Source organism: Pelophylax lessonae (assembly GCF_965119305.1).
Source record: "Pelophylax lessonae genome assembly, chromosome: 5".
In the NCBI taxonomy this organism is placed as follows: domain Eukaryota; kingdom Metazoa; phylum Chordata; class Amphibia; order Anura; family Ranidae; genus Pelophylax; species Pelophylax lessonae.
The window spans coordinates 480628308-480644667 of NC_138772.1; the positions used below are offsets into that span (position 1 = coordinate 480628308).

Consider the following 16360-nt stretch of genomic DNA (forward strand, 5'->3'; position numbering starts at 1 on the left):
TTGGGGTGGAGTGAACAACATCCTTTTTGGGGTGCAGTGAACAACATCCTTTTTGGGGTGCAGTGAACACAATCTTTTTGGGGTGCAGTGAACACAATCTTTGTGGGGTACAGTGAACAGAATCTTTGTGGGGTGCAGTGAACACAATCTTTGGGGGGTACAGTGAACACAATCTTTTTGGGGTGCAGTGAACACAATCTTTGTGGGGTGCAGTGAACACAATCTTTTTGGGGTGGAGTGAACAAAATCATTTTTGGGGTGCAGTGAACAACATCCTTTTTGGGGTGCAGTGATCAAAATCCTTTTTGGGGTGCAGTGAACACAATCTTTTTGGGGTGCAGTGAACAAAATCCTTTGTGGGGTGCAGTGAACAGAATCTTTGTGGGGTGCAGTGAACACAATCTTTGGGGGGGTACAGTGAACACAATCTTTTTGGGGTGCAGTGAACACAATCTTTGTGGGGTACAGTGAACAGAATCTTTGTGGGGTGCAGTGAACACAATCTTTGGGGGTTACAGTGAACACAATCTTTTTGGGGTGCAGTGAACACAATCTTTGGGGGGTACAGTGAACACAATCTTTTTGGGGTGCAGTGAACACAATCTTTGTGGGGTGCAGTGAACACAATCTTTGGGGGGGTACAGTGAACACAATCTTTTTGGGGTGCAGTGAACAACATCCTTTTAGGGTGCAGTGAACACAATCTTTGTGGGGTGCAGTGAACAACATCCTTTTAGGGTGCAGTGAACACAATCTTTGTGGGGTACAGTGAACAGAATCTTTGTGGGGTGCAGTGAACACAATCTTTGGGGGGTACAGTGAACACAATCTTTGTGAGGTGCAGTGAACACAATCTTTGTGGGGTGCAGTGAACACAATCATTGTGGGGTGCAGTGAACTCAATCTTTGTGGGGTACAGTGAACACAATCTCATACTTCTGAAGATTTGAGGGTGCTGCCTGTTCCATACTCCCCCTACTCCTCATCTAGCCTTTTAGGGGTACAAACAATAGTAATTGGGGCCTAGTGTGGTTGTGTACGTGTGATATACATACACTTTTTTTGGATCATATTTTCTATTCCGCTATTTAATCAAAAACCTTTGGGGATCAGTTAAATTGGGGGATAGTCTGTGTTGGTACGTGTGAGAGAGATCCACCTTTCCAAGTTGTTGGGGTTCATCTCATACTTCTGAAGGTTTGAGGGTGCTGCCTGTTCCATACTCCCCCTACTCCTAGCCTTTTAGGGGTACAAACAATAGTAATTGGGGCCTAGTGTGGTTGTGTACGTGTGATATACATACACTTTTTTTGGATCATATTTTCTATTCCGCTATTTAATCAAAAACCTTTGGGGATCAGTTAAATTGGGGGATAGTCTGTGTTGGTACGTGTGAGAGAGATCCACCTTTCCAAGTTGTTGGGGTTCATCTCATACTTCTGAAGGTTTGAGGGTGCTGCCTGTTCCATACCCCCCCTACTCCTCATCTAGCCTTTTAGGGGTACAAACAATAGTAATTGGGGCCTAGTGTGGTTGTGTACGTGTGATATACATACACTTTTTTTGGATCATATTTTCTATTCCGCTATTTAATCAAAAACCTTTGGGGATCAGTTAAATTGGGGGATAGTCTGTGTTGGTACGTGTGAGAGAGATCCACCTTTCCAAGTTGTTGGGGTTCATCTCATACTTCTGAAGGTTTGAGGGTGCTGCCTGTTCCATACTCCCCCTACTCCTAGCCTTTTAGGGGTACAAACAATAGTAATTGGGGCCTAGTGTGGTTGTGTACGTGTGATATACATACACTTTTTTTGGATCATATTTTCTATTCCGCTATTTAATCAAAAACCTTTGGGGATCAGTTAAATTGGGGGATAGTCTGTGTTGGTACGTGTGAGAGAGATCCACCTTTCCAAGTTTTTGGGGTTCATCTCATACTTCTGAAGATTTGAGGGTGCTGCCTGTTCCATACTCCTCCTCCTACTGCTCAACCATCCTTTTAGGGGTACAAACAATAGTAGTTGGGGCCTAGTGTGGTGGTGTACGTGCGAGATACATACACTTTCTTTTTGATCATATTTTCTATTCCGCTATTCAATTAAAACCTTTGGGGATCAATTCAATTGCGAGATAGTCTGTGTCGGTACGTGTGAGATCCACCTTTCCAAGTTGTTGGGGTTCATCTCATACTTCTGAAGATTTGAGGGTGCTGCCTGTTCCATACTCCTGCTCCTACTGCTCAACCATCCTTTTAGGGGTACAAACAATAGTAATTGGGGCCTAGTGTGGTTGTGTACGTGCGAGATACATACACTTTTTTTGATCATATTTCCTATTCCGCTATTCAATAAAAACCTTTGAGGATCAATTGAATTGCGGGATAGTCTGTGTCGGTACGTGTGAGATCCACCTTTTCAAGTTTTTGGGGTTCATCTCATACTTCTGAAGATTTGAGGGTGCTGCCTGTTCCATACTCCTCCTCCTACTCCTCATCCATCCTTTTAGGGGTACAAACAATAGTAATTGGGGCCTAGTGTGGTTGTGTACGTGCGAGATACATACACTTTTTTTGATCATATTTCCTATTCCGCTATTCAATAAAAACCTTTGAGGATCAATTGAATTGCGGGATAGTCTGTGTCGGTACGTGTGAGATCCACCTTTCCAAGTTTTTGGGGTTCATCTCATACTTCTGAAGATTTGAGGGTGCTGTCTGTTCCATACTCCTCCTACTCCTCATCCATCCTTTTAGGGGTAGAAACAATAGTAATTGGGGCCTAGTGTGGTTTTGTACGTGCGAGATACATACACTTTTTTGGATCATATTTCCTATTCCGCTATTCAATAAAAACCTTTCTAGGGCAAGATCTTAAATTACAGAAATATGAGGAGACCGTCAAATAAGGGCCGTGGCCTGGGTCGTGGTGCTGCTGGTAGAGCTCCTGTTGCAAGGAGAGGACGTGGTCGATCTGTGCCAGCTACACGCACAAGTGAAACACCTTCCTCAAGTGTGAGTAGGCGACAAAACCTGCACCAGTATTTGGTAGGGCATCAAACGCCCCTAGAAGTGATGAGGCCAGAACAAGTTGAGGCGATAGTAGATTGGTTTGCTGCTGACAGTGCCTCCAGTTCCTTCACATTGTCTCCCACGCAGTCTACTGCAGAAAGGTCAGAGTTGGCACCTGCAGCCAATGTCCAACCGTCTTTCACCTCACCCCCTTGCAAATCAGGCCAGCAGTCTGAGCCCCAAGCCATACAGCAGTCTCTTATTCTTTTTGAGGACTCTGTCAGCAGGGTTTCCCAGGGCCATCCACCTAGCCCTGCCCCAGAAGTGGAAGAGATTGAGTGCAGCGATGCCCAACCACTTATTTCTCAAGATGAGTACATGCAAGGATCATCGCAGCACGTCTCCGATGATGACGAAACGCAGGTGCCAACTGCTGCGGCGTTCAGCATTGTGGAGACCGACAAGGAGGGCAGGGGTGAAGACTGGGTGGAAGATGATGTGGAGGACGATGAGGTCCTCGACCCCACATGGAATGAACGTCATGCAGGTGACCTGAGTAGTTTGGAGGAAGAGGCGGTGGTCGCACAGAGCCACCAGCACAGCAGAAGAGGGAGCAGGGTGCAGAAGCGGAGCGGCCGTGCCCTAGACACTACGCCCGCTACTGCCCAACGCAGCAAGGGAACGAGCGCACCAAAGTCAGCTCAAAGGAGTTCTCTAGCGTGGAAGTTCTTTAGAAAATGTGCTGATGACAGGACACGAGTGGTTTGCACCCTGTGCAATCAGAGCTTGAAGCGAGGCATAAACCTTCTCAACCTGAGCACAACCTGCATGATCAGGCATCTAAGTGCAAAGCACGAGCTGCAGTGGAGTACACACCTTCAAAACCAAGAAACGTCTCTGGCTCATCCTGCTTCCTCTTCTGCTGCAGTCTCGGCCGCTCCAGCCACATCTGTAGTGATACCGGCACCTGCCACCCCGCAAACAGACGATCTGTCAGCAACACCACCACCTGGGTCACCAACAACCATCTCCACAATGTCCCGTGGAAGCGTTCAGCTTTCCATCTCCCAAACACTTGAGAGGAAGAGGAAGTACCCCCCTACCCACCCGCGATCCCTGGCCCTGAATGCCAGCATTTCAAAATTATTGGCCTTTGAAATGCTGTCATTCCGTCTGGTGGAGACGCACAGTTTTAAAAACCTTATGTCGGTGGCTGTCCCACAGTACGTCGTGCCCAGCCGCCACTACTTTTCCAGGCAAGCCATCCCTTCCCTGCACAACCAAGTGGGGGAAAATATCAGGTGTGCACTGCGCAACGCCATCTGTGCCAAGGTCCACCTAACTACGGATACGTGGACCAGTAAGCACGGTCAGGGGCGTTATATCTCCCTAACGGCACACTGGGTAAATGCAGTGGCGGATGGGCCTGAGGCGGATAGCAATTTGGCGCATGTCCTTCCACCACCGAGGATTGCAGGGCGCTTCAGTTTGCCTCCTGTTCCTAACTCCTCCTACTCCGCTTCCTCATCCTCTACCGCCTCCTCATCCGGACAGCGTAACACCTTCACCACCAACTTCAGCACGGCCAGGGGTAAACGACAGCAGGCAGTTTTACAACTTGCCTGTTTGGGGGACAAACCACACACCGCGCAGGAGTTGTGGAGGAGCATGGAACAGCAGACAAATGAGTGGTTGCTGCCAGCGAGCCTCAAGCCCGGCCTGGTGGTGTGCGATAACGGGCGAAATCTCATAGCAGCTCTGGGCCTAGCCGGTTTGACGCACATCCCTTGCCTGGCGCATGTGCTGAATTTGGTGGTGCAGAGGTTCCTTAAAAACTACCCCGATATGTCAGAGCTGCTGCAGAAAGTGCGGGCCGTTTGTGCGCACTTTCGGCGTTCTCACCCTGCTGCTGCTCGCCTGGCAGCGCTGCAGCGTAACTTCGGCCTTCCCGCTCACCGCCTCATATGTGACGTGCCCACAAGGTGGAACTCCACCTTGCACATGCTGGAAAGACTGTGCGAGCAGCAGCAGGCCATAGTGGAGTTTCAGCTGCAGCACGCACGCGTGAGTCGCTCTGCGGAACAGCACCACTTCACCACCAATAACTGGGCCTCCATGCGAGACCTGTGTGCCTTGTTGCGCTGTTTTGAGTACTCCACCAACATGGCCAGTGGCAATGACGCCGTTCTCAGCTTAACTATCCCACTTCTATGCCTCCTTGAAAAAACAATTCGGGCGATGATGGAAGAGGATGTGGCACAGGATGAGGAGGAGGAGGAGGATGAAGAGGTAACATTTCCAAGGCTTTCAGGGCAGTCATTCGCAAGGGGCTCCGAGGGTGGGTTCCTGCACACGCAAACGCCAGGGACGCAATTGTCCAGCAGGGGCACAGTTCTGGAGGATGAGGAGGAGGAGGAGCTGGAGGAGGAGATGGAACCATGTTCACAGCAGGGTGGCACCCAGGCCAGCTCATGGCCATCACTGGTGCGTGGCTGGGGGGATACAGAGGACACGGACGATACACCTCCCACAGAGGACAGCCTTTCGTTGCCTCTGGGCAGCCTGGCACACATGAGCGATTACATGCTGCAGTGTCTCCACAACGACCGCCGAGTTGCCCACATTCTAACTTGTGCTGATTACTGGGTGGCCACGCTGCTGGATCCCCGTTACAAGGACAACGTACCGTCCTTAATTCACTCACTGGAGCGCGATCGCAAGATGCGCGAGTACAAGCGCACGCTGGTAGACGCCATGCTGCTGGCATTCCCATCTGACAGCGGGGCCACAGTGGAAGCACAAGGCAGAGGAGGAGGAGGAGGAGGTCGCCAACGCAACCAGGGCACCGCCAGCACCTCAGAAGGCAGGGTTAGCATGGCCGAAATGTGGAAAAGCTTTGTCAGCACGCCACAACAAACAGCAGCACCAGCAGCTCAGATGGAACGTCTTAGCAGGAGGCAGCATTTTACCAACATGGTGGAGCAGTATGTGTGCACACGCCTACATGTAGTGAATGACGGGTCTGCCCCCTTTAACTTCTGGGTCTCCAAATTGGGCACATGGCCTGAGCTTGTCCTTTACGCCTTGGAGGTGCTGGCGTGCCCTGCAGCCAGTGTATTATCTGAACGGGTATTTAGCACGGCTGGGGGCGTTATAACAGACAAGCGCAGCCGCCTGTCCAGAGACAATGTGGACAAGCTCACGTTCATTAAAATGAACCAGGCATGGATCCCACGGGACTTTTCCATACCTTATGCAGAATAGCAATGGATACCGACCTTACCCACCCATTGTTCCATTTTTGCTCTTTCTCACTCTTTTGGGGTGTACCCTCATTTAAAATTTTTGAAAAGAAGCAGTGTTGGCTACCTCGTCCTCCTCCTCAGGGCCAGATTAATGTAGGGGCTATTGGAGCTGCAGCTCCAGGCCCCTACCTTTTATATAGGCCCCGGGTTGGCCATATTCACTGTTACCGCTCTTCTGTCACTTGTAAACACAGAAGTCTGGCTTCTATGCTCGCTTCCCCAGGCAGCACCCTCAGAACCTCCCCACACAGCGTGAAGGCCGGACAAGGAGGGACAGTTGGCGATGCATGGATGTGTTTATGGGCTTCAGAGACAGCATCCCATGTTGAATTAGGCATGCATGGCTGCACCCTTCCTCCTCTGGGTGCATGGCAAGGCACGGCCCTTAAGGCCCTTCAAAATCCTCAGCACCAAGCCCATGATGCTGTTAATCCGGCCCTGGTCCTCCTCCACCGCCGCTTCCACCTACACCGCCCATAGGTGTGCGCAGCCTATTGCATTAAGGTGTGCACCCCAAAGTTGAAATACACATGCATGTGTTTGCCAGCAGGGAGAGTAATGTATCGGGGCCATGTACCTGTAGGCAAGGAGAAATAGAGCAGAGCAGGTCCCAGGGAGATCTTTCCCATCTCCTCACTGGCAATGCTATGTGCCCTAGGTGATTAGGGTGTGCCCAGGCACACCCAGCACACCCTGTGCGCACGCCTATGTCACCGCCACATCCACCACCACCTCAACCTCCCTCCTACTCCATATGGGCCTCGTCCTTCAGAGATGAAGAAGAACATTGTTTTATTTTTCTGTTTTTTTTTGTTGTTTTAAGTTATTTCCCTATCCACATTTGTTTGCAGAGCACTTGCCATGCTCTTAATTACGTTTTGCTGCCATTTGCAGCACTCTAGCCCTTTCCTTTGGTGTTTTAGAGCCATTTTAGTGCCTTAAAGTTCGGGTCCCCATTGACTTCAATGGGGTTCGGTGTCCGGGAAAAGTTCGGTAAAAGTCCGGGACACGGACCCGGACTTTTTTTTAAAGTTCGGCCGAACCCGTCGAACACGGACATCTAGGTGTCCGCTCAACCCTAATAGGGATGGTTATAGTGCAGACAGTGCATAAATGAATAAGGCAGGATCACCGGATATACTGGGTGTATGGCTCTCTTCCAAAATCTGGAAAGACATATATATTAAAAGAGAACCCGTAAATACTGGGTAATTCCAATAGATCAATCAAGCATATTTGCACAACAAGGTGAATGATATAAAATATCGCTTACCAGATAGATAGAATCCAAAGATCCCACAACAATGGAGCCGTCTGAGTACAGACCTGCTACTGTGGGCTGCTATGTGTCTCGGCTATATGTACTGACTGGTGTGAGTCTACATCTCCTCCCCCTCTGTGTCTCCCGCCCCCCACATCCGCCCGCCAAATGCCGCGGGAGGATGTTCCCGCAAACCGGAAGTGACTGCCACTTCCGGTCCCGAGACCGTAAGTGACGATCCGCCACTGCGTAGATCGATGGCCAATGAAGCTCTGGCCAGCATCTTCAGCTCAGTATGCCCTAAAGGGATATTTATTCCTAAACATAGCCAATCAGCAATACAGCAATGGAATGATGACAGTTGTGGAGGCTATTTTAGTAACACTGATTGAAAATTATTTGTTTAAGCATAAAATCAAAGTTAATTATATAAAAAGCCAGATTGTCCACAAATACCATCAAACAATTAAATTTTAAAGGGCACCACCCATAACCATATCCGAATGATGTCACAACATGTGAAATATGAAATATGGTAATATGATTGACAATACTGCACCCGGATTTGCAGGACAATGGGTCACGTGGCAGTCAGACCCACAAAAAAAAAAAAAAAAAAAGAACAAAGATATGCACTGTTACTGTACTAATGACATTGGCGGGGAAGGGGTTAACCTAGGGGTGATTAAAGGGTTAAGTGTGAGCCTAGGGGAGTGTTTACTAACTGTATGGGGGATGGGCTTGTGAAATGACCACAGAGATCTGTTATCCTGTATAGAACACAGGATATCCCTGCCAATGTCATTATTACAATAACACTCTCCACCTCATCCAACCAGAGAATGTTTTGTACCCATTGAGAAAAAGTGATGGCATCCATGCCCAGCAGCCTACCTCCTTCGTTCACAATGCAGCAGGGTAGCTGCTCAGCATGGAACCTTGAAGTTAGCAGATATCACTATGGTAAGGGTGTCTGCTACTGTCATCTCCAGCCTCTAGGGGGTCATACAGGTACGGTATATACATAGTTACATTGGTCCAGTGTAACTATGTAAAAAAATGTATACTTGGAATTCTTTAATATCTTATCAATTCATTTAGGGATAGGGAATAGGAATAATGAAATGTCTTTATAATAATTATCATACAGCCATGGCCAAAAGTTTTGAGAATGAAACAAGTATTCATTCTACTATGTAGAGCCGTTGATCACTGTTTCTACAGCTCAACAGGCAGCCAATCACAGTTAGAATCACGCCCCTAGGGACACACACAGCCCCTCCCTCTTAAATAAAGTTAACCCCTTCACTACCAGTGTAATTTTGCAGTAACAGTGCAAACAGTATGTATAGCACTGATTACTGCAGTAATGTCACTGGTAACCCCAAAAGTGTCAAAAATGTCAGTCAAGGGTCCGATCTGTCCGCCGCAATGTCGCAGTACCGCAAAATAAATCGCAGATCGCCGCCATTACGCGTTAAAAAAAAAACAACAAAAATGACCAAAATCTTTCCCTTTGTTAGTAAACGCGATAACTTTTGCGCAAACCAATCAAAATACGCTTTTTGCGATTTTTTTTTTTACCAAACATATGTAGCATAAAACAAATTGGCCGAAAATGTTAAAAAATTTTGATTTTTACATTTTTTTGGGGGGGAATTTCATATAAAAAAATGTGAAAAATATTGTTATTTTTGCAAAATTGACGCTCTTTCTTTGTTTATAGCGCATGATCAAAAAATCGCACAGGTGATCAAATACCACCAAAAGAAAGCTCTGTTTGTGGGAAAAAAAGGACGTCAAATTTGTTTAGGTACAGCGTCGCAAGACCGCGCAATTGTCCGTTAAAGTCACGCAGTGCCGAATCGCAAAATACTCCCTGGTCAGGAAGGGGGTAAAATCTTCCCGGGCTTAAGTGGTTAATGACAATTACATTAAGTTTATGCAAAGAGTCAATATTTCTTTATCAAGACCTCTGCAATTCGCCCTGGCATGCTGTCAATCAACTTCTGAGCCAAATCCTGACTGATGGCAGCCCATTCTTGCATAATCAATGCTTGGAGTTTGTCAGAATTTGTGGTGTTTTTTTTTTTTGTTCACCCGCCTCTTGAGGATTGACCAGAAGTTCTCTAGGGGATTAAGGTCTGTGGAGTTTTCTGGTCATGGACCTAAAATTTCAATGTTTGTTCCCCAAGCCACTTCGTTATCACTTTTGCCTTATGGCAAGGTGCTCCGCCATGCTGAAAAAGGCATTGTTCCTCACCAAACTGTTCTTGGATGGTTTGGAGAAGTTGCTCTCTGAGAATGTTTTTGTACCATTCTTTATTCATTGCTGTGTTCTTAGGCAAAATTGTGATTAAGCCCACTTCCTTAGCTGAGAAGCAACCCCGCACATCAATGGTCTTGGGATACTTTACTGTTGGCACGACACAGGACTGATGGTAGCGCTCACCTTTTCTTCTCTGGACAAGGTTTTTTCCGGATGCCCCAAACAATCAAAAAGGGGATTCATCAGAGAAAATTACTTCACCCCAGTCCTCATCAGTCCAATCCCTGTACCTTTTGCAGAATATCATTCTGTCCCTAAAGTTTTTCCCTGGAGGGAAGTGGTTTCTTTTCTGCCCTTCTTGACACCAGGCCATCCTCCAAAAGTCTTCTCCTCACTGTGCGTGCGAATCCACTCACACTTGCCTGCTGTCATTCTTGAGTAAGCTCTGCACTGGTGGTGCCCCGATGCTGCAGCTGAATCAACTGTAGGAGACGGTCCTGGCGCTTGCTAGACTTTCTTGGGCACCCTTAAGCCTTCTTCACAAATACAGTGGAAATGTACAGTGGACTTGCCAGAGGGTTGCAGGCAAAGAGGGGCAGAGGAGAACTTCTGGTGGATCCACCACACCGATCAGACTGAAACTTAGAGCAGGGGGCTGTAGGAGGAGGAAGACTGGAACTACCCCTTTTCGGTAAAGTTCTGCTTTAAGGAAGTTTTTAATGTTAACAGACTTACTGGCAAGATCAACAGGTAAAGATGAAAGAAAAAAGTGTAATTAGACCCCAAATCTATTTTTCTAAAACTTTATTAATCATTTGCAGAGTTTGTTATGTGCAGCTTCTGCCATTAAAATCACTTGCTGAGCCACTGCCCTGCAAATAAAATTTTCTTTGTTTCTGTTATAAAATTTTGCAAATAAATAATCTTTCTTTTAAAATTGAACCCAAACTGTATTCTGTTACATTTCTATGGTGAAAATAACCAAAATCTGTGTAAATTATTTAAACTTTAGGAAAGGTATAGAGTCCACAAACTATGGTATGTATCTGAAATTTGATCAATCCTGATGTAGTGACGGACTATCTCGATTCTTGACGCCATAAAATGTCAGGACAGTAGAAATACTCCCCAAATGACCCCTTTTTGAAAAGTAGACAGTCCAAGGTATTTAGTAAGAGGCATGGCGGGTTTTTTGAAGTTGATTTTTTTGTCATCATTTTTTGGAAAATGAAAAAAAAGAACGTTTCAAAATGTTTTTTATTTTTTTACATACTGTTATGTAAGTACATCGTCATCATATATGGTGGTGACCTGGGACACTGACTGTTGACAGTACGAAAAAAACAGTTATACATTTATTTTTTTTTTTTAACACAATGTGATACTAGCAATATAATGTTACCATAGTACCATTGTACTACTCTAGGAAAGGGATCAGGATTTTTTTTACACATTAAGTTTGCCTAAAGCAGTGAATTACATTGTAATAAGCAAGCATTTTATTGAATGAAACTGGATCATTTAGTCAGTTTTGCTGTGATTAGCTGTGATTGGTCAAAGATAATCACATGGTACAGATGGGCTGTGATTGTCCATGTCTGTACTATGTGATCAAATTGACCAATCACAGCTAGCAACGAAATGATGCACAATGGATGGCATTAAAGGAAGCCATCCATTGTTTACAGCTGTCGTGTGACCTGCTGTGATTTTTTTTTTTGTCACAATGTTCACATGATACCAGCAGCAAGCCGGTATTCTGATTAGTCATCGGCTGTGTCCCGTGGACACAGCCGGTGACAGATTGCACCAATGCGTGATCGGCGATTATATGACATCCAGTCCAGGTAGGAAAGCACCCGACCGGCCATAATTTGACTATAGGCTGGGCAGGAAGTGGTTAATCTCTTCCCTACCCTATCCATAACTGAAAAAAATATTGGCTATACAGTATGTACACTTTGAGGGGTCTGGGGTGTGCCTAGGAAATATTTCTCACAAAAAGTTATTCCAACTTGTCTGTTGACAAAAACTAGGATAAAAACTTGAACTAAAGCTAGAATGGGTCCATGGGTATTGCATAGTAGGAAAGACAGAAATTGAGAGGTTTAGAGTGATTGTAAAGTCTTGTTTTTTTTTTTTTTTTTTTCTATTAAAATAGCAAACATATACTTACATCCTCTGTGCAGTGGTTTTGCGCAGAGCAGCCCATCCTGGCCCGCTTTGGGGTGACTACTGCTATGTGGGCCCAAAGGATACACCATTGGAGGTACAGCCTGGACTGTCTGCCAAGGGCTCAGATAGGTGACCTGAGTCAGCTGGTCAAAAAATAGACTGGTTCTACTGGCCAGGAGTGACAGCAGAGGTGAGACGTTATTGCAGTTCATGTCCCACCTGCCAGCTGACCACAATGATGCCCTACTTGAAGAACCCATTGGTTCAGTTGCCCATTATCGAGGTACCGTTTAAAGCATTGGAATGGATTTTGTGGGCCCTTTGGTGAAATCGGCTGGTGGCATAATCGAGTACCACGAGGATCTATTGGCGAACCACCAATAGATCCTCGTGGTACTCGATTATACCACCAGGTTTGCAGAGGCAATTCCCCTAAGGCAGACTACTTCAAAAGCAATTGCCAGGAAATTGTTTAACCACTTCAATACCGGGCACTTTCACCCCTTTCCTGCCCAGGCCAATTTTCCCCTTTTAGCGCTGTTGCATTTTGAATGACAATTGCGTGGTCATGCAACACTGTACCTAAACCAAATTTATGTCATTTTCCCCCCACAAATAGAGCTTTCTTTTGGTGGTATTTGATCACCTAAACAAATAAAAAAAGACCGAAAAGTTTGAAAAAAAAAATGTTTTTTTGTTTATGTTATACAATTTTGTAAATAAATAAGTTTTTTCCCTGCACTGATGAGCACTGTTGAGACTGCACTGACAGGCACTGATGAGGAGGCACTGATGGGGTGGCACTGATAGGTGGCACTGATAGGCACTGATATGTGACACTGATAGGTAGCACTGATATGCAGCATTGGTGGGCACTGATAGGCGGCACTGCTGGGCACTGATAGACGGCATTGATGGGCACTGATAGGTGGCACTGATGGGCACTGATAGGCGGCACTGATGGGCACTAACGGGCACTGATAGGCGGCACTGATGGGCACTGATAGGCGGCACTGATGGGCAGCACTGACGGGCACTAATGGGCACTGATAGGCGGGAACTGGTGGGCAATAATGGGCACTGATAGGCGGCACTAATGGCAATGATGGGCACTGGTGGGCAGCACTGATAGGGAGGGCACTGGCGGGCAGCACTGATGGGGAGGGCAATGGGGGGCTCCCTGAGCCCTGATTGCCATCCCTGGTGGCCATAGTGGGCATCCCTGGGGTCATGGTGGGCATCCCTGGGGTCATGGGTGGGCATCCCTGGTGCTTCTAGTGGCACCCCCCCGAGGGTCTGCACTGGTAATCAATGATCTGATTACCAGTGCCGACCCCCCCCCCCTGTCAGGGGAGCCGCCGATCGGCGCTCCTTTACTCGTGCCTGTCAGGCACGAACTAAGGAAAGCCGATCGACGGCTCTTCCTGTTTACTATGTGATCAGCTGTGATTGGACACCGGCTCTTTACCGAGATCGGAGATGCAGGCTGTCAGGCTGACACCTCGCATCACCGATCGCTGCTCTGCTCGCCCCCCGGGGGGGGCGCAGAGCTGTATTATCCTGCCGTCGTCATATGACGTCCGGTCAGGATAATACAACCATATTCCCGCCGTCAATCTGCTATAGGGCGGGCGGGAAGTGGTTAATGTGCTCTCTAGGACAGGATTCCTAAAGGAAATCTTGACAGGCCAGGGCACCCCATTCATGTCTTGGGCGATGGCAGACAGCCGTTTGTCAGTATTCAGTGCTAGTCACTCTGGACTTCTCAAAATAATTTGTTGTTCAAACAGATGCCTCCAGTGAAGGCTTAGGAGTTGTTCTGTCCCAAGGGGTCAGTGGGAGGAACACCCCAAAGTTTTTCTGAGTAGAAAATTGACAGCCGCCAAGAGAAATTACGCTGTGGTGGAGTGGGAGTGCCTGGCCTAGACTCTGGCCTAGACTGGTGGGCTCTAGACTCACTATGCTATTTTCTCCTCGGTAGGAAGTTTCACCTGGTATCAGACCATGCCCCATTAACCTGGATGAGACAGAATAAACACATGAATGCTAGAGTTACCAGGTGTTTTTTGGCGTTGCAAGAGTTCAAATTTTCAGTTAAACACAGACCGGGAAAGCAACACCAGAACGCGTATGTCCTCTCTAGGGTACACTGTAGGGTGTCCCACATTGCCTCGGACACCTCCACGTTGGAGCAGAGGGGGGGATATGTAGAGGACACTGGGAATGTGTCCTGGATGGCAGGTACATTCCCCAATGCTTGAGTTGTGGTCCCTTTAATGGGGAAAGTTGCAGAGCTTTTGTGGTACTCAGGGGTTCTCACCCATGCAGGGTGAGGTGTCCCGGGTTATGTTTGGCTGGAGAGGACTGACTTCCAGGACTCTCTGGATTGCTAAGTTTAGATATGGGACCCGGGATTTCGAAGGTTCAAAGAGACTCGTGGGAAAAGCCTTCAAACCCTGACTACCGGGACTTTGGTCCCGAAGGGGTTAAGTCCCAGGTGAAGGAGGCTTGAAAGGCAGCAGAGGAAAATCAGCACCGGTGTCACAGAAGTGAGTGGAAAAGAGAGATTCGCTATCTGTGTAGCAAGTTGACGCTCTCAGACAAGCTGACACATGGGCTGCTAACCCCCCTTTGTGGCCTGCCTGGCACCCTTATTTTAGAGGAGCCTGACCCCTGTATGGGACCGAAGACTAGTGGTGAGCCTGCTGCTTAATTACCAATACCAGGATTTGGACTGTTTGTTTACTTTGGCTAAATTAGGCTGCCTTTTGTTTATCTGTGATTAAAATAAATGAACTGTTTTGCTTTCACCAAACTGGTTGGCGGTCATTCCAGAGCTACCCCAAGTTACAGTAGACATGTGGAAATGTTTTTTTATTATATTAAAGAGCTCCAGTCTCCTGTGTAAAAATTAATAGTCAACAGCTACAAAAATTGTAGCTGCTGACTTCAAAAATACTGTGCATGCTGCCTTGCGCATTGTGAATGGTCCTGCAGTCCTCTGGGACCTGTGACATGTCTCAGAAGACTGCAAGGAAGTGGTGGGGGGGGGGGGGGTAGAATTACCGCTCCTATTGCCTAGGCTAGGGGTCTCCTAACTTTCTAAAGAAAGGGCCAGTTTACTGTCCCTCAGACTGTAGGAGGGCAGAACTGTGCCCAGTGGGAGTAAACGATGTCTGATCTTTGGTATTAGGGGAGGAAATAGTTGATGTCAGTGGGAGGAATAGTGCCCCATCTTTGTTGTCTGTGGGAGGAATTATGCCCCAATGTTGGTGTCAGTGGAAGGAATTATGCCCCAATGTTGGTCTCAGTGGAAGGAATAGTGCCCCAATGTTGGTTTCAGTGGAAGGAATAGTGCCCCATTGTTGGTGTCAGTGGAAGGAATAGTGCCCCAATGTTGGTGTCAGTGGAAGGAATAGTGCCCCAATGTTGGTGTCAGTGGAAGGAATAGTGCCCCAATGTTGGTGTCAGTGGAAGGAATAGTGCCCCATTGTTGATGTCAGTGGCAGGAACAATGCCTCAAGGGCATTAAAAGGCAAGAAAAGGGCCTCACTTTGGAGACCACTGGCCTAGGCAGGCAGAGGGGAAGTGGGAATGGGTACCTGTCAAAATCGGGAACCCGCCCCCCCCCCCACCCCCCCCTCCAAAAGTGCCATTCTTGAAAGAGGAGGGAGGGAGGAACTTTCCCTTTTGGATAGAGTTCTGCTTTAAGCAACTTAATTTTCTACCAAATGTAGGCAGCAGTATGCATAACCAAAATTCTCATTATTTACAGATTCATATTCTTTACTTTTGTGGGTTTGGGAGGATTTACGGCTGTCAAACTATTTTTGCTAACTGACTCAAGTCCTGAGATCTGTTATGTGCTTTGTTTCTCAGGTCTTCGTCCCAAAAGGACAATCCGACTAGTGATGTGGACTGGAGAAGAACAAGGAGGTGTCGGTGCCAGTCAGTATTATGAAAGACACAAAGTAAGAAATTATTGATGTGTAGGTCCATGTCCAGGCAAAAAGGTTCCATATTCAGCTGTTCAATGTGCTTCACAATACACCCATTTTTAATGTGGTCTCCCCTTTATTAGCTCCACTTGCTCAGAATGTTGCAAATGAGTGGGTAATGTAGCTTAAAGGGGATCAGAGCTCAGGAAGTAAAGATGTGCTGTCTTATAGGGAACATATATCATTTTAACTTTGCTTGAGCAATAACCTGAAAAATGTAACTGTTGTCTTCAATTCCTCCTGAAAACAGTGCATATCAGACATGTGACTATGCCTAGGCACTTGTGTGCCTACAGCCTCATAGTTGTATATGTTTTGCATAAAGTAATAGGCAAATAATAATAA

At 47.0% G+C, this 16360-nt stretch overlaps 1 protein-coding gene across 4 annotated transcripts in view; it reads left to right on the plus strand.

The window, feature by feature from the left end:
* The window catches only part of CPQ (carboxypeptidase Q), a 740357-nt gene that overhangs the window by 582504 nt on the left and 141493 nt on the right, over positions 1 to 16360 (plus strand). For all 4 annotated transcript variants that reach the window (XM_082258858.1, XM_082258857.1, XM_082258856.1 and 1 more), the window contains exon 6: positions 15897 to 15988. In XM_082258858.1, the coding sequence (XP_082114984.1) occupies positions 15897 to 15988 (92 nt within the window). The remainder of the gene's footprint in view (positions 1 to 15896; positions 15989 to 16360) is intronic.